This window comes from Synchiropus splendidus, chromosome 1 (assembly GCF_027744825.2).
Source record: "Synchiropus splendidus isolate RoL2022-P1 chromosome 1, RoL_Sspl_1.0, whole genome shotgun sequence".
NCBI classification, from domain to species: domain Eukaryota; kingdom Metazoa; phylum Chordata; class Actinopteri; order Syngnathiformes; family Callionymidae; genus Synchiropus; species Synchiropus splendidus.
Genome location: NC_071334.1, coordinates 9,617,042 through 9,641,488, shown reverse-complemented (window position 1 = coordinate 9,641,488; position 24,447 = coordinate 9,617,042). Strand labels below are relative to the sequence as shown.

At 39.8% G+C, this 24,447-nt stretch overlaps 2 protein-coding genes across 5 annotated transcripts; one reads left to right on the top strand and one right to left on the bottom strand.

Annotated features, from left to right (window-relative positions):
- Window positions 1-1,939: 1,939 nt before the first annotated feature.
- On the bottom strand, window positions 1,940-4,322 carry polr2h (RNA polymerase II, I and III subunit H). The gene is made up of 6 exons (XM_053868022.1): window positions 4,052-4,322; window positions 3,376-3,454; window positions 3,191-3,274; window positions 2,713-2,806; window positions 2,505-2,588; window positions 1,940-2,197 (listed from the first exon to the last, which is right to left on the bottom strand). The coding sequence occupies exons 2-6, from the start codon at window positions 3,446-3,448 to the stop codon at window positions 2,080-2,082; spliced, it is 453 nt and encodes a 150-aa protein (XP_053723997.1). The 5' UTR covers window positions 3,449-3,454; window positions 4,052-4,322; the 3' UTR covers window positions 1,940-2,079.
- Window positions 4,323-4,334: 12 nt separating this feature from the next.
- Window positions 4,335-21,178, top strand: LOC128760515 (lisH domain-containing protein ARMC9). Of its 4 annotated transcripts, XM_053867970.1 has the most exons (25): window positions 4,339-4,623; window positions 4,767-4,911; window positions 5,079-5,204; window positions 5,353-5,523; window positions 5,956-6,111; window positions 6,182-6,274; window positions 6,920-6,944; window positions 7,314-7,471; window positions 7,646-7,744; window positions 8,446-8,481; window positions 10,195-10,229; window positions 10,299-10,410; window positions 10,560-10,652; window positions 11,282-11,372; window positions 11,972-12,095; window positions 12,170-12,309; window positions 12,709-12,785; window positions 13,297-13,371; window positions 13,720-13,810; window positions 13,947-13,999; window positions 14,374-14,472; window positions 14,795-14,910; window positions 16,378-16,499; window positions 16,729-16,834; window positions 17,637-21,177. In XM_053867970.1, the coding sequence occupies exons 2-25, from the start codon at window positions 4,813-4,815 to the stop codon at window positions 17,983-17,985; spliced, it is 2,646 nt and encodes an 881-aa protein (XP_053723945.1). In that variant the 5' UTR covers window positions 4,339-4,623; window positions 4,767-4,812; the 3' UTR covers window positions 17,986-21,177. The 4 variants fall into 4 exon arrangements, with proteins under 4 accessions (XP_053723962.1, XP_053723971.1, XP_053723945.1 ...); XM_053867987.1 differs by lacking the exon at window positions 13,297-13,371 and having other exon boundaries at window positions 4,335-4,623; window positions 17,637-21,178; XM_053867979.1 differs by lacking the exon at window positions 8,446-8,481 and having other exon boundaries at window positions 4,340-4,623.
- The last annotated feature ends 3,269 nt before the right edge of the window (window positions 21,179-24,447 follow it).

The window sequence follows — 24,447 nt, the reverse complement described above, 5'->3', positions numbered from 1 at the left end:
GGGTTTCATGTTAAACCTGATCAAATATGTATCTTACCAACAAACAAAATTGGAGTTACTAGGGCTCGGGGGCCGCTGGAGTGAGTTATTTTGAATCCAAGCGTCTGTTTGAGTGTTTTATTTTTAAACTTAAACGACACAGCATCTGACTTTTCAAGCGAATCAGGGTTCCAGGTCAAAATAAACTTTTTTTTAGGTTCATTCATATTCACATTATACCCTTCACAAGTGTGGTAATAACGACTTGATATTGCGTAAAAATTGTGAAAACGGTGATGTTTCTCTGGCATGTGAACTTGGTATCCATATTATCTGGACATATTTGATATTTCTGGAAGATATTTCACTTCTAGAAATATCTCCATATATACAGGGGTTGGAAACACCTTAAAACTTTTTTAGCTTTAAGGTGTTTCCATTATTTTGTGTGTGTGTGTGTGTGTGTGTATATATATATATATATATATATATATATATATATATATATATATATATATATATATATATATATATATATATATATATATATATATATAACACACAATAATAATAATACAACTCAGAATAACAAAATAATTTGACCAAGAGGTAGCATGTAGACGGAAAATAAAATGGGGCCATTCATAAACACTGGCGGAACGCCACTGCCTAAATTTGGCTGAGGATGAAGAGAGGTTCCCTGGTGACTGTCGACATCCAGAAGACTGAAAGAATCTAAGAGTAGTGTGTTTGATTCCCATCCAAGGGAAGCAGTCCAGTAAAAGTTTGTGTGTGTTTTTTTTTTTTCAAAAGGAGTTTTGATTAATAAAATCTCAAATACCATCTCAAGGGTTGCACTTCTTCCAGTTGAATTGTACAAATATATATGAATAATTATAAAAGAAATTATGATGTTGTGGATGTCAGTTGATTCTTCTTTTGTTACTGATTCTAGGCATTGTTTTGAACTTTCATATTTCCATGACTTAAGTCAAGATATTGTTCTTTAAACAATTTTGGTTCAAAGAAAAAAATGTATTTATTGTATGCATTTATTTCACAGAGACGTGGAACTAAACCAGACTTCCAATGTACTTAATTCGACACTAAGGCTGTGTGAGTCACAAGTAATTTATCGCTTTATCCTGTGACTCGTATTATTACCAACATTGCTGAGCTGAAATTCCTCACAACAGCATTCTTTCTGTTACCCCTTAATTTAATTTTCTCTCCTGATGGTCAACAATTGTGTTTGTAGCCTGCAGCACTGATTTAGTGGCATCCTCTTAACACAAAATGCCTGAGTTTCCACACTGAAACATCTGTATTTATTAATTTGAATTTGATTAATTTGCAAACTGATTTGCCACATAGGTAAAGTTCTTGTGTCGCAACTCCCAAATATTGACAGTTATCCATCATTGAGTAGCAACGACATTCAAGGGACACCCAAGCAAGCACAAGAAAACCCTAACAGTAAAAGTGCATTACATGGAACCTTTTTTCTCAGAGGCAACTGAACTTTGTGCTGCTATATTTTAAGGAACTAACAGAGAAGTTGCACTCAGAAGCATGTTTTAGCCGAAACAAATGAGCATTTTGTACATGTGTCCTTCAATATGGCAGGCGTCTTATCATCTGTGGCTGTTGATAGCTAAATCCTGTGAGCATCTTCATCAAAAAGTCAGTCACTCGAGCCTTTTATCTACGTATAAGCAATGTACTGTATTTCCAGCAGGGGATGCTGTACAGATCACAGATTGTCACACTGCAAAATAAAAACGGATACAGAGGTGTTTTCTTTGTATATGTACAGTATATCTATATGTGTGTAAACAAAAAGGGCACCATGATTATACACAACAAATAAATACTAAAAACACTAATGGAGTCGTTTGTATATAAAACATTTATTTACAGTTTGTCAGTAGGTGGAAGTTGAATTGAATGATGGTTCTCGTACATTTCCTCCAAGGAAACGTGCCGTTGTGTGGAATAAAAAAATAACCAGAAAAATCTTCACCCTTCAGATGTTCAATATATGACTGTGTTCAGTTGGGGGAATCACAACCATGATGTGATTTTGAAGAGAACTCAGGTTTAGAATGCAAGTTTCTTCATGAGGAGGTAAACCCTGGAGTCCACCTCGAAGCCATGCAGATTGTTCGCGTCTCCCTGCAGTCTCATGAGGAGGCCTCCGTACGACACATAGGCAGATCTGAATAACAAGATGGGACGCTGCTAACATGCTTCAAATCTTAAAACATACAGTGTACAAATGTCATTTAAACATATTTTCAATAAAATTACATGAATAGAACATATTTAGGTCACAACAATTGCCATATTGGATATGAATAAGATATTCATTTGATTAATTTCCATCTAAGACGTCTGTTACTAGAAATCAAACTGTAGAAACTGCTACTTAAAAATAGAAATAGATACAACAATTAGGAACGTACAAACAAACTGACAATATTACACACTGCAAACTGAGGTCGACTCTTCATGGTTTCACTTACAGCCGTGTTGCTGCTTCTGTTGATGTTTCATCGCCTTCAATCTTGTACACCTTTCCATACATCACATAGTCAAACTGGTCTGCCCTGAAGGTGGACGAAATAGTTTTAACAGCACCTTAATGCAACAATCGCTTGCAAACACTGAGATTTAAATAAGAAAATACAGGACACATTGGACTATTGTAGGTGAGAAAAACAGTTGACATACCTTGATGGCCGGTCATCTTGAGGATTGTATTCCCCATCATCTGGTGTTCCATCTTCATATAGCGTGCTTGCAATGACCAGTCTGAACTTGTCACCTGGTGTGATGAATCATAAATGCTTATCTCTTAAAGGTCTTACAGATTTATACATCACAAAAAGGAAACCACCGTGAGACAAATAAAGCATGTCTAATCAAACACAATGTGTCCATTTCTAATGTATGTGAATTGTAGTTTATGTATCAAGTCCCGAATTAAGAGGAATTCAACAGTTTCATAGGGGATACTGTGTCTCATCTAAAATGAAAAACTATTTGTTGCACACATATTCAAACAAAAACAACATACATTTGGTTGTAGTAGCATTAAAGAAATGGCTTCTATGACTAAACGTGTTGGGTAAAACGACAATTGATATATAATAAACCATAAGATGATCATAAACAAGTGTAAAATCTTGTAATATGGACAATTTCTCACCTAAATCCACAGGATATATCTGAATATTTACATCCAGGATCAGATCCATCTTGAAAGATTCACTTTCACAGTGTAGACGAGACACTGCGGAGCAAATTGTCAACAGATATTTGTTAGGAGCCTCAGTGGAAATAAAAAGTGAACATTCATATTGAGTAACTAATTAGGAATTTAACTCCACAAACCTCTGTCAAACTTCTTTCCATCTGGATCAATGTCCTTTACATCAAAAATATCCTCAAACAGAATCCCAGCCATTGCTTACTGCAGATGTAAAAGTAAACACTCATCAGACAAGACAATAAGTACCAGCCTGAAGTCCTCGACCAAAAACAATTTAGAAAATCATATAAAGTTTTATTGCAATATATATTGACAATCAGTCCCTCTGTTCCAGTAAATATCCAAAGAATTACTCTATTCATAATAAGACAGGAAATATTATAGTGAGCAAATAATTTGAAAGCACAACAAATCTTTGCTCAAATATTATTTGTACTGTTTGCGCATTTGCCACCCTTCGCTCAGAAAAGGCTGTAATGAACACGTATGAAACTTAATTTTTCTTAAGAACTTCTTTTTCTAAGAACCATACTGGAACAAATTGTATCTGTTTAAGTAGTTTAAAAACTGATACGGGGTTAAGTCAAACAAGTGAAGTTAAACAAGTGAATTCAAATACAAAGAGAATAACATACAACACAACTGGCTCTAAAAACAGAAACCCCCTCTTAAAATTAAAATCCATTACAAAGATGCCGATCGCAATACAATGACTGCAATACATATTCCAAAACGTCAACTTCTCTCTCGAACTAGCGGTTAGCTTTAGCACGTTTGCACACATTTCCTGAAACGTACCTCAAATTCAAAGCAGAATGTAACGTCTGTTAATTGTAGTGGGGTGCACACAACGGTGCCAAGGTCACTCCGCTGGCTTCTGCGTTATTTTCGGAATATTTACGTGAAACTTCATTGATTCAATGAAGCAAAGACGCGCGGTGGAACAATGTGCTCAACCTCTCCGAGCACTTCCGGTTTACTCTAAAATATATTTATGAATGTCCATTTATTTATTTATTGTTAAACAACAGAATGCGTTTAAATTTGATAAAACACATTATCCCGACAGTCTTTCTAATTCTGCTGGCTTTTTACAGTTTTAGACAATATCTTCGTTCAGCGTGTTTACGACATATCCCTCAATTTCCGACCCATTCTCTTTTGGTTGCTAGGCGTCCCAAAGCGTCATGTCTGTTTGGGTACGAGCTAAATGCTAAGTGGCTCTTATCTGTGTAGGTGAATGCAAATATACATACTAATATTAAAATGGCGACAGCGTAACACTTCGACTGGAAAATATCACCCGTTGGCCTTGCTGTTAGTATTGAAACGTCTGTTTTACCCCACGTTAGCCGATTGCTGCTAGCTCTGTAAGTCGTCTGTATCTAGTTTTTCCGACTGCTATTATCAAGATGTTCCATCTGGTTACACCTGCACAATAAGAATAACTACCAAATATGTCGTTGTTGTTGCAACTGTGGTGATGCACATACAATGCCTTGTATTTTCGCAGCGTCAAGAATGTCTTAACCTCGAAGATAAGTGTTCATCGCTCGTGAATGTGTTTTTATCTGGGTGCTCACATGAGCTCCAAAGAAGACTCCAATATGGGGGACATCTTGGCAACGGAGGCCAATCTTCTCGGGATGATAAAGGAGGTAAAGCCTACGTTGTGTTTACGTGTTCCAAGGTGTTATTGGGCTGGTCATCCTTTATTATTTTTTAACACTCACTTCAACCCCAGTTTACTTTGCAGTCATGTTTAAGATTTCCATTTCAGCATGGTTGTTGTAATGTGTCTAATGTCCTATGACCTTATTTTTAGTACCTGAAGTTTGAGGAGTTTGAGCAGACTGCACTAAGTTTTGAAAGGGAGTGTAAGAGCAAAGGCAAGCTGGTCACAAAGCCTCAGGGAAGTAATCTGCGAGACTCAAAGACCCAAGTTATTCTGGTAAGTTGTTGAACAATTTTCATCGCTGAGCTTCTCGTGTTTAATTTTCCCTGACTATTGAATGATTAAACAATACACTTGTAAAGTTGTTGGTCAACCTTTTGTGGCAAATCTATCTGTATACATGTATTATTTTCTTTTCCCCCAGACGGATCTACTTTGCTCATTTGACGATGGAGACCAAAAGGTGTTTTTTGAAATTTGGACGGAGAATATTCCATCTGAACTGAACAACACAGACACTGAGGCTCAAAGCCTTGAGTTTTACCTTAACATCTATTTTGCCATATACCCTTTAAGACGGCATCCGGGTAGACATGTAAGTTTTTATTTTCGTATTATTTCTTAAATAGAAAAGCACTTTTTGGAAACACATTTGCCTTACGTGTTACGTACACAAATTTCCAGTTTACAATTTTGATACATCCAAAACATGCAATAAATATTTCTTTACTTCATAATAGCGGGAATGTTTTTTTATTATTATTTTAAAGGCTTAAATGCAGGCGTTTCATAGCAAATAAAAAATTGAGTTTTCTCCACATAGAAGTGTGTTATATTGTCCACTAGGTGGCACTGTTTCTTTCTATAGCACACATGCATTCATTGTGCTCATGATAGCTTACAGTGTTGTTGTTTTGTTTGTTTGTTTTGTTGTTGTTTGGTTTCTTTATTCGTCTGGAGACACACCGACAGTTGGATCAATTGAAATCCCCGACCTTGTTAAAGTTTCTTTGGAATCTCTCCGCAGGATTTGGCAGAATTTGAGGAGCGGATTTGTCTTTTCAGAAAGTACCTGGAGACGAGGGGGGCAGCACTGAGCCAGACCACTGAGTTTTTACCTTATTACGCACTGCCCTTTGTTCCCAACCCCAGCACCCACCCCTCCTTCAAGCATTTATTCCAGGTAATTTGCAAGTTCTTAAAGATTGCTTTAAATGCTGCCCGCTTTTAATCTTGATTCTTTTTCTCTGAAGGAGTCGTGGGCACCAAAGCTGAAGGACAGACTTGAGCAGTTTCTTGTGGCAACATTGAAGCCATACTGCACTCCAAAGCTGCTGGAATTATATGTATCCTTGATGATGAAGCGCACCTTTATCCTGATTTCAGTTGTCATTGTCCCATGTGGTTATTGAAAAGCTTTGTCCTGCCCCATGAAGTGATCAGTGACACGAGGGCTTGGGTGAGGTACAAATAAATAAATATGACAAAAAAATCTGAATTATCAAAAAGAAAAAAAAAATCAAATACCTATTGCTATTTTTTTCTGGTGCAACTTGTTTATTGGGTCTTTGCTTCAAACCAGATCTGTTCCCATGTTGGGCTCCTAAGGAGACATTACCTCTTGTGAACTGCTTGATTGCCTTAAACAAACAGGGGTTATGGAGTAAGCCAGCTGTTCTTTTGCTGTTACTCAAGCTGCACAGGGGAAAGGCCAGCGCTTACAGGCCTCGCAAACCTTTTCTAAAACAACGTCTCCCACCCTTAAAAACAAATGTGTAAGCACTGACAATGATGTCTGGCTGCAGATTAAAATAAATCTAAATCAAACAGCCACAGTGATGTTTCAGTCAATCGAAGCCGGATGTTTGGATGTCAGTGATCACTGGGAACAATGAAGGAAACATTTTTCATCTGTACTATTCGAGGTGAATCGTCTTTGTAAATATTTGATTGTCGTTTCATTGGTTTTTCCTTGAACATCTATCATGCAGAGAGACGGTGGCAGAAACACAAAAGGTACATTTTGTCACACTAAATTAGAAGTTTACTCAAATTCAACTGAGTCACACAAAAACACACACACACACACATCTATATATATATATATATATGTATATATATATATATATATATAATATATCTTGTTGCTTGTTATAGTCTAACATCTAATCTAATTTTGATTAATATCAGATACCTTTCATGGAGTTTTAATGATATTTCCTAGGTCCCTGCTTTCTGTATTGGGTGTACAAATTATGAGTAATGCTTACTATGCAATAACAGTGAAACGCGTGCACTTGCCAACTGGTGAAAGTTTACTTTGCTAATGGATGAATGAATGTTCCAGCCCGAATCTTGTCGGTAATGTTTAATCTCTCTCCACAGAAATGATGCAGCAGATGCAGCTCCAACTGGCTGAATCGGACCGACGCATCTCTAGCTATGTTCGCAAGTTTAACAAGATAAAAGCTGATTACCACAACCTGATTGGCATCGCTGCCGAACTGGTCGACTCATTAGAGGCTTCCGTCAGCGGAAAAATGGTAAGTGAGCAAGCAAGATGGTGATGATAAATGAACTTGTTTAATGAGGGGTTTATTAGGGGTCATATAAACTGTACTGTTTTCTCTGTCTTCAAATAATACATGAAGGTTTATTCAAATCCTCCTCCATCGACAAAAACACTTTTCATCTCAAGAAACCATTTTGTTTTGCAGTTCTCCTCTGAGTACGTCCAGAGTGTATGTGTTCGCCTGCTTAGCAACCAGATGAGGCAGAGCGTGGTGCAGAGCACCGACTTCACCAGGCCAGGCACGGTGAGCCAAGCCTAACTCACAGACCACTACAGGGAAGCTAAAAATATAACAACGTCAGACAATTGGTATAAAAAATCAGCAAGTAGTGCACTATGATTTTCTCTTAGTTAGAGTGACTGATGTTACCGAAAATGTTTTTTTTTTTTTTGTTGTTTGTTTTTTTTACATTCACTACAGTCATTGATTTAACACTTACGGGGCTTTATTTTGACACACTCAATCATGATCCTTATTCATTTTTTTAACAAAAGGAAGAAAACCATTTTTTCCTCTGAAAAATAAGTCTCTTTATTCAGTGCCATTGTCACTTAATACATGTGTTGTTTTTTACATCGTGCCTGAATATTACGTTTTACGGCGATACCACAAAACATTTTTCAAACTAAATAAAATATCACCCCCTTGGCTAAATTTTAGAGTAGGGAACATACATTACCATAAATAAACTACTTTTTCATATGTGTATTAGTAACATATTAGCCTGTAATTTATCAATATTAAGTATTGATTTGAGTCTTGTTTAGCCTGACAATATTTTGCCTAGGAATGGTCTATGAAAGTCTCCTCCCGTCCCCCAAAAAATGTCCTTAATTCCTGTTGTTTTTCTGTTCTCTGACGATTTCCCTTCTTGTGTAAATTGAACCAATTTTTCTTTTGTGTTTGTGTTTTTTGTTGCGTGTGTGGTGCTTTTGTTCCCAAAGGGATATTACTCTTTGAGTCCCTATGATGATGGCTATGTAAGTTTGAAATCTTTCACTTTCTTGTACACCCTGATTGTTCAGCACTCTCCTACTTGCTTTGCTGTTTTCACCCTCTACCTGTCTGCCTCACCTTTCTTTTGTCCTTTGTACATTGTCCTTGCATTACAATCCCTTTTGTTTCACCCAGTTCCTCGAGGATGCTAGTTTATCCTCACTTAATCTGAAATGTGACCTCTTCACAAACTTCTCAAACCGCTGGGATTAACTTTACTTTTTCTCAAAAAAACAAACTCATTTTTCCTCTTCTCACAAACCTTTGTTTATTCACACCAGAACACCTTTTCTAGTCCTGTCAGCAGAGGTATCGGATTTAAACAATTACTGCGGAACATCATGCAAAAACATGCCCAAAAAAGATCGTTATTACACAAGTGTATTATATTACAGAAACCTGAAAAGATTCAATCACGTTCTTTTTTCTTTTGTGAAACCTGTAAAACTGATTGTGTAAGGTCACTCGGGTTTAGTTTGGAAACTATTTACTGCAGTTAAAACATCTTTCTTGTTTTTTTGTTTTTGTTTTTTTTGCAGTGACTTGATGAATTTCACTTTTACAGTAGTTTTTCTTCAACCTCAATCAATTCAACAATTTATCATTAAAAGCAGCTTCGCCATTTCTGCCTCCCCAATTTAACATGTATTAATGATTGATTAATGAATGCTTTCATTATTTTTTTATTCTGGAATAACCTATTTTTCGGATGTATTTAACCTTTTTTGGGGTTGGTTTTATTTAGACCTATTTAGACCCATATTATTAGGTTTGTGCAAACGTACAACACATTTTAGCATCCGTGGACCAAGCTAAAATGCGTCAGAATTTACTCTCTGGTTTTCACGTGGTAGACTGAAGAATCCACGTTGAAGTTGTAAAGAGAGAGCAAAGAGGATCACTTATGTAAACTGTCTATTGTTAGTAGTTTCAGGTCAACCCTTTTGCTCTGTGTTCACAGAGACTGGGAATCTGAGCCAAAACGTGGAGTAGAAACTCAGCATTTTTAGTGCTCTTTATAGTTTTGGTCCACATTTATTTTCAATGTAACAAAATTTACACATTTTAGCTGTTGCAAAGTGCTGGACAAATAACAAATAACAAATAAATAACACCAATCACACACTTCATCACACATAGTCGTAGACAAAAAACCATGGATATGCAATGCAATGGTCACTATTGAGGAAGGACACACCACAATGATAAGGTCAAAAGGACATTAGTCATGATAAAAAAGTGTATTATATAACTTTGTTTGTATTTTACATTTTCAGGTTTGCAATGTAGTTTTGAAAACTTTTTTTTATTTTCCTGTTCACAGTTAAGTAATTCAATATATTGGGCATGTGCTAGATATAATATGATCCCTTACCTGACTCTCCAGTGCAAGTGGGTCGAAATACTAACGTTTTTCTGGTTTCATTGGACCTGCGGTTCATCTTCACTTATTTATTAACAACTGCATGTGGGTTGGTTCCAAAAATGTTCAGCATGTACCACAACTTTTATTTGTGCATGAGATGCGCCATGTAAGTAAGTCATTGGACCTTAGAAGATAGAAGGGTGACAAGAGTAGTCTGGTCACGAAGATATTTAATATTTTAAATAGTTTTTCCTTTAAAAACAAGACGTAAAATTCAATAACAGAGTTTTTAAATTGTGTATATATACATTTTTTTTCCTCATCATCACAGGCTTCTTCAATGCTCCGAGCCTCCATCGGACCACAGTAAGTCTGATTTGTATGTCATAACAAAACATGTAGGAAATGTTTTTACTTTTTATATTTCCTCCTAAGGAGGTCCAAAGATGTCCCGATGCTGCCTTCACTAGATTATGAGAAGCTGAAGAAAGATCTGGTTGACGGTTCAGACCGACTCAAAGCCCTGCTGCTTCAGGCACTACGTTGGGTTTGTATCTATTGGTTCATATTTACCTTTGCACCAAATATACTTTCAGACGAGAATTGCTTTATAAGCAATTTATATCTCACATTGTGAATCACAATCAATCATTAATTGAAATGTTCACTGGTTCTTTTTGCTTTCCTCATTTATAGCGACTGACTCGGTCACTTCCTGGTGAGCAGAGGGACACGGTTCTTCAGGCCTACATCAGCAACGATGTACTGGAACGATACAGCAACAAGCAGGTGCAACCTCAGAAATCATTTCAGTGCTTTGCTATTTTGGAACTTGAGTCAAAACTCGTACTCTTGCTCTCAGTCTTGACAGCGTTTCCCTGGAAACCCGCATAGTTATGGGTAGCCAACTAGTTGAGTGTTCTCCAGCTGATCTTGGAGCAGTTACTTTGAGCTGTGAGAACAAGCCATTAGGCCGGCATCCTGTCATAAACCAGTGGTTAAAAAAAGAAACCCTTATCCGAAACACAGATGCGCTGTTGCTTCTCATCCTATTGAGAGGACATAACACGAGTGAAAGTGGAGACTCCTTTTTTAGTAACATAACATGTTCTAGTTTGTGCAGTGCCAGGGCTTGAGAGTAGAAGTTTTCATTTGTATCGACAAGCTTCTTTGTTACAAATCTGCCCATATAGACTGCTCTGTTGCTAAAAACCCTGGCTTGATGCTTGAAAATCTTGCTTGTAACACTGTAAGTTCAATGTACAATGTAAGTAACATTGTAGAAAACCCAACAACTAATGAAACATTCTGTTGTCTACAAAACTGTCAACTATCTCAGCAAGAAGTTTTTGTTGTCCAACAGATTCTCCAGACTAAATATAATGATGCAGTTGAGTTTGAAATGTTGTGCTCCCTAGGTGACCGTTCTCCATTTGCTGAGGTCAAAGAATGAGATGGTCCGACAGTACACAGCACGGCTAATTAATGCATTTGCTTCTTTAGCTGAGGGTAAGTGCTCTGACCACTGTAAATTCTATAGTGCGTTATTGTTTGATAATGGGGAGAGTCATCATCCGGCATGACTGTGCTGTACATCAGGTATAAAAAACAAAGTACTATTAGGACTCTATAGACAGATGCAGAGTCAGTGTATCGATACATAAAACATTTTCATTTGTCCAACCTCTCGATGTTTTCCCGGGCTGATCAGATTTCAAATGAAGCATCGCCAATGAGCACCAGAACCATAATGGTTTCTGGCATTTGTTTTCTACAGGATATTCTCAAACAGGGACATTCAACTTGTAGTTACAAATGTGAGACAAGATTCTCAGATGTAGCCTTTGAATCATTTTCAGTCTCATCTTCATATGGGTCTGGCTAGAGTTGTTGACCACTCAGTTGTCAAACAACTGAGGAAGGAGAATGAAAGTCACGAAGTGGATTCAGATGTTGAAAGAGAAGCAAAATGACCTCGCTCGTTCAAGAGAGGATCAGATTCATTTGTGATTTAGATGTTTTAAGTGAAATATTTTTAGCTAATTTTCCAGTTTTTTATTTGGTTTTGTTTTTTTTGTGGAATTCAATTCTTCTTTGTTTCTGTCCAGGTCGTGTTTACCTCTCTCAGATTCCCATTTTGCTGAAATTGTTGATGGAGACGCTGAGGCAGGAGGACAGAGACTCTCTGACTCGAGAGAATGTGCTGGTAGCTTTGCAGAAACTCAGTCTCAGGTAATTCAATATTTTCAGGACAAAATTGTCTAAGTAGGAAACAAAAGGGATGTAAAATATCGTTTGAATTTCAGGAGGAGTCAGCAGACTTTGATGATTGGAGAAGATCTGATTAGCTGGTTGGTTGATGAGCTGCAGGACACTGAATATTTGACGGTCTGCACCCTGGAGTACTCAGCAGCCCTACTGATGAACCTGTGTCTGAGAACTAAAGGTGACATTTATTAGGACACTCAGCCTCTAGTGCAGTTGAAAAAAGGCCTTGGTAAGAATTTGGTCTCTGCTTTAAAATACAAGTTGAGGAGCCTTACATTTTAAAGTTCAGGTCATTGTTTCAGAATCAAACCTGACAATGCAAGAGGGAAATGTAGGTCATATAAGATGAACGTTTAGTCATTAAATTGGTGAGAAAGTTTTAATAGACACTACAAATAATATCTTAATAATAAATAATATCAGTAACTGTTACTGTTGAGATGCAAATTTGGCAAGAATAGAGATGAAACAAAAGAGGTGCAATATCCTGAACAAAGTAAAAATAGGAAATAAAGTTCAAATAAATATCCCCTAGTTTTTAATTCCTCGGTTGTTTGTGTCACATTCTCTTTTTCAGGAAAGAGGAAGTGTGCCAAGAACGCCAAACATGTGCTCAAGGTTCTGACTAGCCTTCTTGAACACGAGTATCATGAGGTGAATCTGTCAGTAGTTGCACTCAAATGTCACTCCTGCACAAGCATTTCCTCTCAACCAGTCTTCCACTCCTTCAACACACAAGCCGAGAAAGGATGAAAGATTCTTCTTCTGCCTACTTCTTCTTCCTCTCGATCTTAATGATCTCTTCTCATCACTAGATTCCTTCCGTAATTCATTGAAGAAACAACCATGGATCTCCAGCTCATATCATTGGATATCGTCACTCAATGGAGATTTAAACCACCTATTGTTTAGCTCACGTGTCCTTTCATTTATGAATGAAATTTGCATCATCTTTTGCAACTTCTTCACTTGAGATGTACATTTACTCCCAATTCTGAGTTACAATTTATGACATCCACTACCAACAGCCATCTTATTTTGAATTGAACTGCTCTTCACTCAGAATTCCTATCAATCCATTGATAACAGAAGGTTGTGTTGCTGACAGTGAAGCAGTGAAGCACTAGAATACAAACTCAAATAGTGGTTTTGCTGGCTATTTTAGGTTCGTCCCTATGTGAACGGTGCTCTGTACAGCATCCTGTGTCTTCCGTCAGTGAGACAGGAGGCCAAAGAGATGGTAAGACCCAAATGGTGTTGCTATCTAAAGTCACTTACTCACAAAAGCATCATGGATGCATGTTTAAGCTGCTTCAAAGCAGGTGTCCTTCACCATATTACTGTTAGCTCTAGCTGGATGGTCACCAGCTGGAAAATGTATTTGATTATCTTTTGGTAGTGTGTTATATTGCCATTAGAATTATCACTGTAAAGCATTGGAACCTTCTTTGAGTCTACAACCTTGGTGATTTGTAAATATTTAATTATTTTGAAGTTTTGGAAAAGAAGCAAAGGCTTTTCTAAATAAGTAAAAACATGAGACTCATTGCCAATAATTGTTTTTTTCCTTCTGCAATCCTTCTCTTAGAGTGTGGAGGAGATTCTTCGCTCATGCAGCAAAGAGGACAACGCAGATCATCACAGGCAAATTCAGTTAATCATCAAGCAGCTAAACTCAGGTTGGTTCATTGACCTCACTTACTTGACAGAAACATGATACATTTTCATAGTGAACCAACATGTCATGGAGGTATTGATGGATGTAAGCATTTCTGCTCCCTTGTCGTACTGCATGTTTCTCTAATGTGTATCCAGCTGAGGAAGAGGGTCCGGACTCTGATGATGAAGAGGAAGAAGACGACAATGATGTAGGATTTTTTTTCTGATACTTTTCTTAGCAAACAGCCACATCATTTCATTCGCAGGGCGAAGGAGGACACCAGATCTCATCCTAACGTATAGATTTTATCTCAATTTGACAGGGGTGTCAGGTGTCTCCCCACCTGTATAGTGGTTTGTGTTGTAGACTCTGTAGGTTGAGAACTAAACAAAAGTAGGTTATCGAGATCAGTTTTCTGTACAATAAATGAATTTATACAATCGTATTATTCCTTTCCATATTGCTCTGGAATATGGGGACATGAATCAGTGTTTTTTTTTATTCTTCTTTTAACTCACTAGACAAAAATTGATGACATGTGCAGTATAATCCTAAAAAGTCATGTGTTTTGTTTTGCAACAGGAAGACTTACTGGAGACGGACGTTGATAAAGAGGAAGTTCTACAACCACAGCCCAGGGAACTTTCTGGAGAGAGTTTACTCACCACGGAGTACTTGGGCGTAAGCGTTTGCACAGACACACAAACTTTGTTTCCACTCGTTTCAAGAGCAGTCTGCGAAAGTCTAAATCAATATTTATTCAAATCACATTGTGATAAAATGTTTTTTCCTATAGACTATGTGTACTTACAATTGCGTAGTACCAAAGGTCACCACCCCTCTTCCACACAAGCTTTTTGGTACTTTAAACAAGCATGTAGCAGTGCAGTGAGCTCAAATGTATTTATTTTTTTCTCTGCACTTGACATGTCTTTTTAGCCTCATTCCAATCAGAATATCATTGACGATGTATTTCCTGACTTTTTCTTATGTGCTTTATTAGATCATGACCAACATGTCAACTTTGAAGCAGAAGACAACCCCTCTCCCACAGTCGAGTGTGGACGAACCTTTACAGCGACCAGTCACACCAAGCTCTCATCGGAATGCAAAAAGCCTGTGAGTTGAAAGTGTTTTTCCCGATGAACCACATTTCCGCATTACATTAGTGCATCGACGCAGTTTGAAGTTGCACAAGACTACAGAAATTCAACAGCGTACCCCCCTTCTGCCTGGCGATGAGGACACACACCGCAGCAACTAACACTATATTTAGATGCTGCCTGATGTCTGGCACATCTTTTTCAAGGCTGATCAGCTTACTACGACACAAAAGATACAAAAGTTCTCCACACTTGAATGTCTCTCCCTCTAATCTTAGATGGCACGACGATAAAGAACAAAGCAAGACCAAGTGGGTCACTGAGACAAAGATGTCACATTCTTTGTTTCATCTTTTCAACCTTACGAATAATGATGTTTTTTAAAGCCAATCAAAGGAGGGCAGTAGGTCAAACCAGGAAGGTAATTGGAAACACTTAATAAACACAATGAACTGAAACAAGGTATTAGCCTCAGTGAGATTATTCTACGTGTCATTTCTACCTTCCAGAAGAGAGCAATAGTCACTCTTGTCGCATAGATTAAATGAAGCTGCATTGATGAGTATACAATATAGGCTGAAAGTAAAGTGTTACAAAATCAAAATACAGTAACAGAGGTGTGATATTGCTGGTGAAAATCTAACAAGGAAGATGTGTTGTTGACCTCTACCCCCGTCTACAAATAACCGAAGCGTGTGTTGCAACTTCAATGAAAACTACAGGCTAAAAAAAAAGCATTGACTTACGTAAAGGTGGGTGTTGATGAAACGTTACAAAGAAATAAAAGTCGATATTGAACCTTGAATGTCACCCGACAAATGCTGTTTAATTTGAGCACATTATACTTTTCACATTGTTGATTGAAATGTGAAACATATTGTACGTATTAGTTTTACAAACGTGTTTTCATATAGTCCATCTATGTAGTCTATAATTTATCTTTAACATCAAGGTCTTTTCATGTGGATGTGGACTAGACACTGGTTGCAGCTGGGTGATGGAGCAGGTAAACAAGGAGTAGACAGGACAGGAAGGAAGGCGAATCAGCCAGCAGGTCCAATTTGTGACCGTGTTGTTGGAGGTGCTTCAAAGAAAAGAGCAAAAGGACTGCAGTCAGTGGCGCACGCTCCATCCTGTCTGCTCCAGTGCTGAAACAGATTGTATTCAATCATGTTTTGAAAGTAAATAACAATATTTCCTGGAAACATTTCGTGATGTCTTTTGAATAAACTATGATCTTATTATTTTGAGAGGTTTATTGTAACCCACACTCAAACTTATTCCACCATCTGTGAACACATGTAAGTGCTGGAAATCAACACCTGGGCTCTCAATCAGATCGTGAACACAAAGCCTGTCACGTGTTCATGCATTATTGTGAAAGTGGCTGGAGGCATCATTTATAATATGATACTGTAATTGTATCTTAAGGTTTCCGGGATGTTCCTTGAAACAACTCTCTGCTTTGTTTGTGTTTGTATAGTGAGTATCTGGTCCAAAAGAAGAGTGAAGGAGGAAGTCTGCCCCCATCCCAGTGCAACTCAAGACCTCCTACGAGGTCTGGCAACCGCCCCAGCACGGCAGACTCTCTACGTCACAGCATCGGTGAACATGAAACTTTTGAGTTCTCATTCTTTTGTCATTTTGGAGACATCAATTGGATAACTTAATTGGATAACTTAATGCATGTTTTTGGTTTCATAATTCCTTAAAAGGCTTTCATTTTCAGAGATTTTTGGAAGAATTGACTGGAAAATTTGTTGTCACGAGCGCTGGTGGTCATCACACTTGAGAAAAACAAGTCTATCTTGTCTGAATTGTGCCCATGTTCCAGACTCGGAGTGTGGCCGGTTGTCTCTGGAGTCAGAGGTGGACAGTGCATACGACAGCCGAGCCAGAAAAGGAAAGTCCCTGGTGCAACACAATGGCACCTCAGCCAGGTAATTTTTAATCCAAAGGGTAAGACGTGTACCACACATAGTGACTCATGTACGCACTCCCCAGAACAGACGCATGTCAGTTCTCCTGCGCGGTTTGGCTTGAGTGTTCTTCAGCAGCAGGCTGTTATCAGCTCTGCAAGATGGTCTGCGAGAATGTGACAAGGTTTCAAACGAGCAGCAGCCACAAAGAAACCCATTCAAAAGAGCCTCCCTTCCTTTGGCCGCTCCCAAAAATCCCAATGGAACCTGACTCCTAAATCTCGCCAAGAGTAACGACTCCCGGGAAACCGCATCAGTTATCCCTCCAAACATCCCCCTGGAATGCAAAACACCTTGACAATATAGTCTGGTTGAAGCCACCTCATTTCAGCACTCACTCTCTTGGAGCGTGTGCAACGGTAAGCAATGTTAAATTCACTGGGTGCTCAGCCAGACACTGTGATTTTAGGGTTTGATCATTCTAGCCTGCAGACTCATGTGAGGCCAATATCCAGGAAGCATTAATAATTTAGTATGAATGAAGAAATTGATGCCAAACGCTGAAAAAAGACAAAGTGGGTGGTTTCGCATGTCCAGAATCCTGTGAGTGGTTTATCTCCTGTTAAACCATTTTATAAGAAGATCTGATGATGGGTGCCATGTCCCAATACAGCGTCTGGATTTGTTCGATTAAAGGGCATGTTCTGAGTGAGCATGCGGGAAACTCTTTATGAAGTGGACAAATGAGTTACAAAGAAATGTATCTGGTTACATAATATCATTTACGGTATTGCTCCTGTCCTCAATGTGTTTTCATTCACAGTGTCGATCCGGCGTTCGCCAGCAAGCCTAAGATTCCTCGAACCCCGGATGCAGATGCTCGGCGAAGTCGAGGTTTGGCTCTGGCGCCTCAGCTCTCACAATCCGAGCCGCAGCTGAGCAGCCGGCCCGTTTCTGCCAGCCCCAGCAGTGAAGGCAGGAGGCACAGTGGAAGTAAGTGCGACACTGTCAGGAAATTGGATCCTCATCAGAGTCTTGCAGTTGAAACGGCTCAACATGCAACGACAGTCATTACTGACCTTTATGATTTCTCATTGCTGCTACGTGTGACCAAAAAAAAGATGTCGAAAAAGTTTATCTCTGAGGAAAAGCAAAGTTTATCGCCTCACTGAAATACGTCATTCTGATCAGACCCTGTCATTTAAATCCTAAATATTTAACTTGAGCCTCCGCAGGATTCAAGTGAACCACTCTCCTGCTCTTAGTGGGATAAAAATCTTTCCGGGCATCTTCATTGCATTTAAGGAGCGATGACCTCGGGCTCATCCGCCTGCTCACTTACCATAAAGACTGTAATAGATCTAATGGCAGGCCGAGCCGCCACTTCCCCTTGAGAGTGTCTGTTGTGCGGCCCAGGTCTGGCATGCATCATCATTCAGACCCACATGGCAATTGCCTCTTGATCGGAGCTGAGCGTGAAAGAAACCGGTGCCAGTTCGTGTTGGAGGCCTGTCTTTCTGATGGATTCTGACCTGACCGTGGTCTCTGCTGACTGTCAGGTCTCATTATCGCCAATTGTTGCCGCTTGTTAAAGCTGTGCTGCAGGGGAGGGGGCAGCAGCCGCACACCGAGGCACGAACCCCCCACGTCTGGTGGAGACGCTGCTGACTGATTCTCTGAGTAAAGACACAGGAGGTGTTTGTATTTGGGGGCCACCCACTCTGCTGACGAAAAACAAGAAGAGGGGCCTGTTGGTGTCGTAACCCGGCCACGATGGGTGGAAAAAATTCACCTGATGACTTCACGTGATGGCAGTCTTGTTTTGTTGAAGTGCATCTGAAGAAGGTGGAATGGGAACAGGGGAAGGAATGTCGAGTGGAAATGAGGAAGCGGTACAAAGTGGTTACGCATTACACAGCCTCATCTTTGGATACCAGACCAGGGGTTAAGTATTTCTTTGAAAGTTATGTTGATTCAGGGATAAACAATAGGGGTGTGCGGAGAGGGATGATTGACAGCTGAAGAATACACGACATCGAAAGTGCCCTGGAACGCCACGCATTCTTTCCTTTGTGCGTTACACTTTGTTTGCTCACATTCATCACATAGAAGTGTCTACTCATGTTAGGGTGTGTAGCTGGTGCTAGTGCTCCAGGGTACATATACCTGTACATGTGTATGGAGGACGACATGATAATGATGGTGACAATTTAGTCATGCCACAATTTCCCTTATGACACACTCTCAAGACATAACAGGAGCCCCTTTGTTGTATCACACCCTTTGAAGAATCCATAGCACTGGCATCATGGTCCAGTCGGTGAAAGGTTCAACATCACTTTCCCATAAACATAGTCAATGCCTATTGTAAGTCATTCAACATGCGAGACTTAGAGGGTCCCACAACAATCGGGAGCCATAACAGAGGCTCAATTGAGATTTTTCTGACCATGATTACCTTTAATATATTTTGAGAGGGAATAAGAAGGGTCTGCTTTTGTTATTTTTCTACGATTGTTCTACGAGTGTTTGAGACCCAAGAAGAGTCACAACGGAATTTGTATTTATTTATTTCATTTTTTTAGAGCTGCAAATCGGACACAGGCAAGTGTTCTAAAAATGCAGAGCGAACTCTCTCCTAAAGAGGTGGAGCTAACACTGCACACAAATATGTTCTCTGTTCTCTACTGTCCACAAATGATTTTGTTTCATTTAATATTATAACAGCTCAACCACTTCCTCTGTGTATCAGTGCCTGGTGTCACTAGTTGTGTGTAATGAGTTACATTTCTCTGCAGCGGTAACTACCCTGCTTTCAGTGCCTAAACAGGTGTTTTTAGTCTAAAGAAACGATCAATATCAACATCACAACATTGTTGTCGTGATATTTTTTGCCTGCGATAATCTTGCTGGCCGAAAAGCTTATCTTATTCCATATCCTCTTTTTCCTTCATTTAATATGGATGTTTTTGGGATCATTGATGAACAGCAAGTATGACCCAGCTAGATTCATCACTCCTTTGGTTGGCCCTGTGACCTGCTGGTCTCCATCATGAATGCCCTCAGTTCCTAATAGCCATGAGATGGTTTCTCCCCGTCCTCCGTCCCCACCCTCACTGCAGGCCACCAGTCGAAGAAGAGGTGAAGAAGGAAGCGTCTCCATCTCTCCTGGACCGTCGGCTTCCTGTAACATCATCCCTGCAGGTTTTGATCAGGGTCAGGGCGATTGTGGAGCAGCAGCAGCAGCAGCAGCAGCAGCACCAGCACAGGAGAAGGAGGAGGCGACGCGGGAACAATGCTCAGGATTGTGACCCCTCATGTTTGTCCGGCTTCATGTGAAACATGAGACAAGGTCAGACAATTATCGCTACCCTCAGTCATCCGACCCCAGAAACCTCGCTTGGCCCGGAGTCCCCCCGCTCTGTCATCAAGGTCATTGTTGGAACACCTGAATTTGTTCAGCATCCTGCAGCCACAGATTTGCTGCGTAACCAGATGCCTGCCGCAGATTCGGAAGTGTGTGGCATCGTTGGAGCCCCTTTTCTGTGCGGCGCTTCCCGACAGGTCACTGTCCGAGCTGCAACACGGGAGTTAAATGGGAAGAATATGTCCTTGGTTCATGTCATGTGTAGTGCGCATAATACATTTGAATGGCGAATACGTAGAACAGATGTCCTGTTTGTCATTTCCCTGATCATGATTTGCATATTAGGTGGAGTGTCTGTCAAATTTTTGACTTTTTTTATTGTCTTTTTTGTTTTCTAAGGAAGTTTGAACATAACAAGCCATGTACAGATGATATGAGTCGGTGTATTGTGGCTCAGCCATATGTCTCTGCGTGAATTACCGTCCTTCATGTTAAAGTTTGTGTAGAATGGATGACGGAGTGATGTAGTCTGTGACATGATTAGAAAGATATATATATTTGACAAATCTCACATTACAGAAGCTTCTTGACAATGTACGGACAGACGACTAGCTGGTCTTTTTTTCTTTTCTTTGTTAGATTCTTTGTAATTCCTGAAGGTTACGATAATTTTTGACAATAGATTCATGTTCTGGGTGAATGTATTTAAATACGAATTGGATATTTTAAATGAATAAACTGTGTTTATTTAAGTTACATGATTCACACAATAATTTCAGCACCTGTTACCATTCCATTTGTGATTCTTGTCCCATAATGCACTGCAACAGTTGACGCTCTTGGGGTTAAAAGCAAATGAAACCTGCTGTAGGAAGTGTATTGTACACTATTGACGTACATTTGAACAGGCCGTTTTGTGTCATTTTTCCTTTCCTTAGCTACTCAGGTCTCGCAATTGAATATTAGATTTTTACTGGTGGACTGATACATACCGGAAGCACCTGGGACAGAGTCATGCAGCAGCATCACAATGTGAGGAAATCAGCTGCACATGACAGACTGACGCACTCGAACCAACTGTCTGTGTGATCCAGGTTTCCGGCCATTTCTGCTGCTGTGCATCTGTAAAGGCGACAGACAGGAAGCTGTTGCCTCCTAACAAAACAAAATGTTTGATAAAGGCAACGTGGATTACAGATTTGATAGAAATAATGAGTAGGATTGTCTCACCAGGGATCATGGTGTGGTTTATCACACTTGACAGCGAGAACGCTCACTCTTATCTACTCTGTTCAGTGCAGTTGCCATTGTTTTTTATGAACCTGCTGCTCCGACTTCAGGATGAGACACCACTTTTTTTTTGTTTTAAGTCAAACATAATTTAACAAAACAAAAACTAAATACTAAAAATAAACTAATATATAAAATAAATGAGAAAACAAACACACAAAACACTTAACAAAACCGTAAATTGTGCACTCATTTAGGAGCTACAGTATGTGTCCTCTTCCATCAAGAGTTTTCCATCCGCTCTTTCACTCCAGTCCAAGTGGACCATTTCATTCGCTCAAATATCTCCGGAAAGGATTCCACACTTTCTCAAATTCTTCCATGTTGTCTTTGCTTCATGCTATTTAGTTTCTGATGTTTCAGAAGAAAAACAACTTAATATGTTGCATATTTCTGAGGTGATTCCGGTTTTAGATGGACCTTTATCCAGCATTTTTTCAATTGTGTTTAATTCTGGTCTCTTAGTTGTGGCTCTGATGAAGCTTCTTATCTGCAGGTATTTATAAAAGTGTTTACGGGGAATGCTGTGACACGCCACTTTTTATTTATTAGCCTTCACACATGCATTGTTTTTGTAGTCTTGTAGTCACTGCCTGCATCCGAATCAGTCAAAAAAGATATAACTGCAGTTGAGAGCCGACTAGTTTCCTGTTCAGACGTGTATCAGCGGTTAGCTATCGCCTGCCACTCTACTGCTGATAAAGAGCGACGCCAACCAAGACGAGGCAGCACCTCGCTGTCCCTGTCTTCCAAATCTCCTGCTTCCTCTTGACCAGTCCTGTGGTGAAGAGATTGCAGTGACCCCCCCCTCCACCATCACCACCACCACTCGCCCCACTCCCTTCTTACAAACCACGTCGAGCAGTTTTAAAAGTCCCTAGATCAAACAAAGACTGTTGCTCAGTCACCTTTAACATTTCTGACCCGCTCAGGAATGTCCTCCTAAAACTGTCGGACCTTTTCGCGTGAATGCAGAGGTTTTCCCTGCGTCCGTTCCGGCGCCGGTCGGCATGATAAGCAAGACAGATGTTTCTGAGTCTGTTTTGAAAAGGGAGGAAATAAAGATGAATCTCTGTCACTGAAATCAGCTGCATGAGCTTAGACCTGCCGCCTTCCTCCGTCTGCATACTAGACCGTGACTTATATAAAAGTGACGGATCTGTGGCTGCAAAGTCACTCAGATAGTGGTTTTGGGAAAAAAAGAAAAAATGCTTGAGAAATGTGGCATCAATTGTTGCCATGTTCTTCTAGTGAACACTTCTTTGATGACCAGCTTCCATGAGGCCATGGCAAAGTAGATGACATGTAGCTCTTATAGAGGGTATAAAGGGTCAGCAAATTCCAGCCCAGATTAGATTCAACACAGCCCACCATCAAAGGACTTCATGACTCCACCTGGTCTCCTAAAAATGATGCAACATTCAAATTATTTTTATGTCAGGAAAATTACAAATTCAGTTGCAATTGTTAGACTTGAGATCACGTTCCACTGCCTCTATTTTCGACACGCTTCAGCCACCTTTGGACGTGCGTTTCTCAGGTCCCCAACCTCAGTGCAGGCCTTGTGGATCCATTCCTACCTATAGTTGACAGGCATCGGGGGTCACTGGCAAACACCAGCTTTAGATACGGCCCCACAAAAAGGTTAGGAAAGCGAAAACTTGATGGTCAGGAAATCTCTTGCTAACTTGGCAAAGTGAGGAAGGAGTGGCATGAATTTGAGCACAGCAAACTCCTGCAGGGTCCCTAGGTCAGGGGTCACCAACATGGTGCTCACAGAGACCAAGGGCCCACCGGCCTTAAAGCAAAAATAATAAAAAGAAGAATTAAAATGTTCATGTAATAGCCATCATATTTTAATTTTGACAGGAGCCTAGTTTGGGAGTTGCTTTATTCTGCCACCTCCCGCCTCGTGTTCTCTTTTCTCATCTTATTTACGAACGCAACTTCTGACCCCGTTGTATAAGACAAGACAAGACAAGATACGACTTTATTGTTCTCACAACAGAGACGTTTACCATGACAGGAGCTCTTAAGTTGGAAATATGTAAATGGTTAGTGCAACCAGGTAGTGATCATAACATATTAACAAATGTTATGTCATGTATGTCTGGACGGGAGTGCTGAAATTTTGTTGTTACTACTAGTGGTATACAGTGACAATAAAGCTGATCCTGATCCTGATCCTGATCCTGAATAAGCCCAGTGCCTGACATAGCTCACCATAACAGAGGCTCATTCATTGTTCAGAATTCCGGCTTAGATTTTCCCGAAAATTGAAAATTGTGTCCATTTACCTGAGCTACAGTACAAATCTTCCTGGAGCTAATAGTTGTTTTCGTGAACTAGTAATCATCTATCATTGGGTGTAAATAATGATCGACCCACGTAAGATGAAACAGGTTGTTACAGAACTTTTAAATGACTAGCTCTGTGCTGCAATCCATTTTCCAAGCCGTGAAAGTCACCATTCAAACTCCTCCCAGGCTTCAGCGCTGGATGCTGCAGGCAGGATCTGACTTTTACATGTGATCCACACAGAAATGGTCGGTTGAATTATTTTTATTTATTTTTTTTTTGCTGCAGAAGAGGTGGCACCAAGCCAAAACTAGGAATCATAACAGCCACATCTCTTTTGTTCCAGTCAGACAAGAACATCCGAAGTTGACAGCTGAGAGGAAAAGACAGCTCAGGAAGAAAAGAAGGGGGGGGTTGGAGGAAGATTCCCTTGGGCAAGTTTTCTTTTCTCTCTGTTCCTGAGCAGTAAATTCTTTCATGGTGACTTAGGAGTGAGATTTTCGGCGGCTTGTGTCTTCACCTGGATGGTTGACAGCGAGACCAAAGGTGAGCCGAGCCGTCTCAGGCGTGTTGGAGGATTATCGCATACTTCCGTCGTGGTGGCAACAGAGCATAAATCACATCACAAGTTGAACAGGACTCGCCAACATGACGTTATGAGTCCATCACTGTTGCTGCT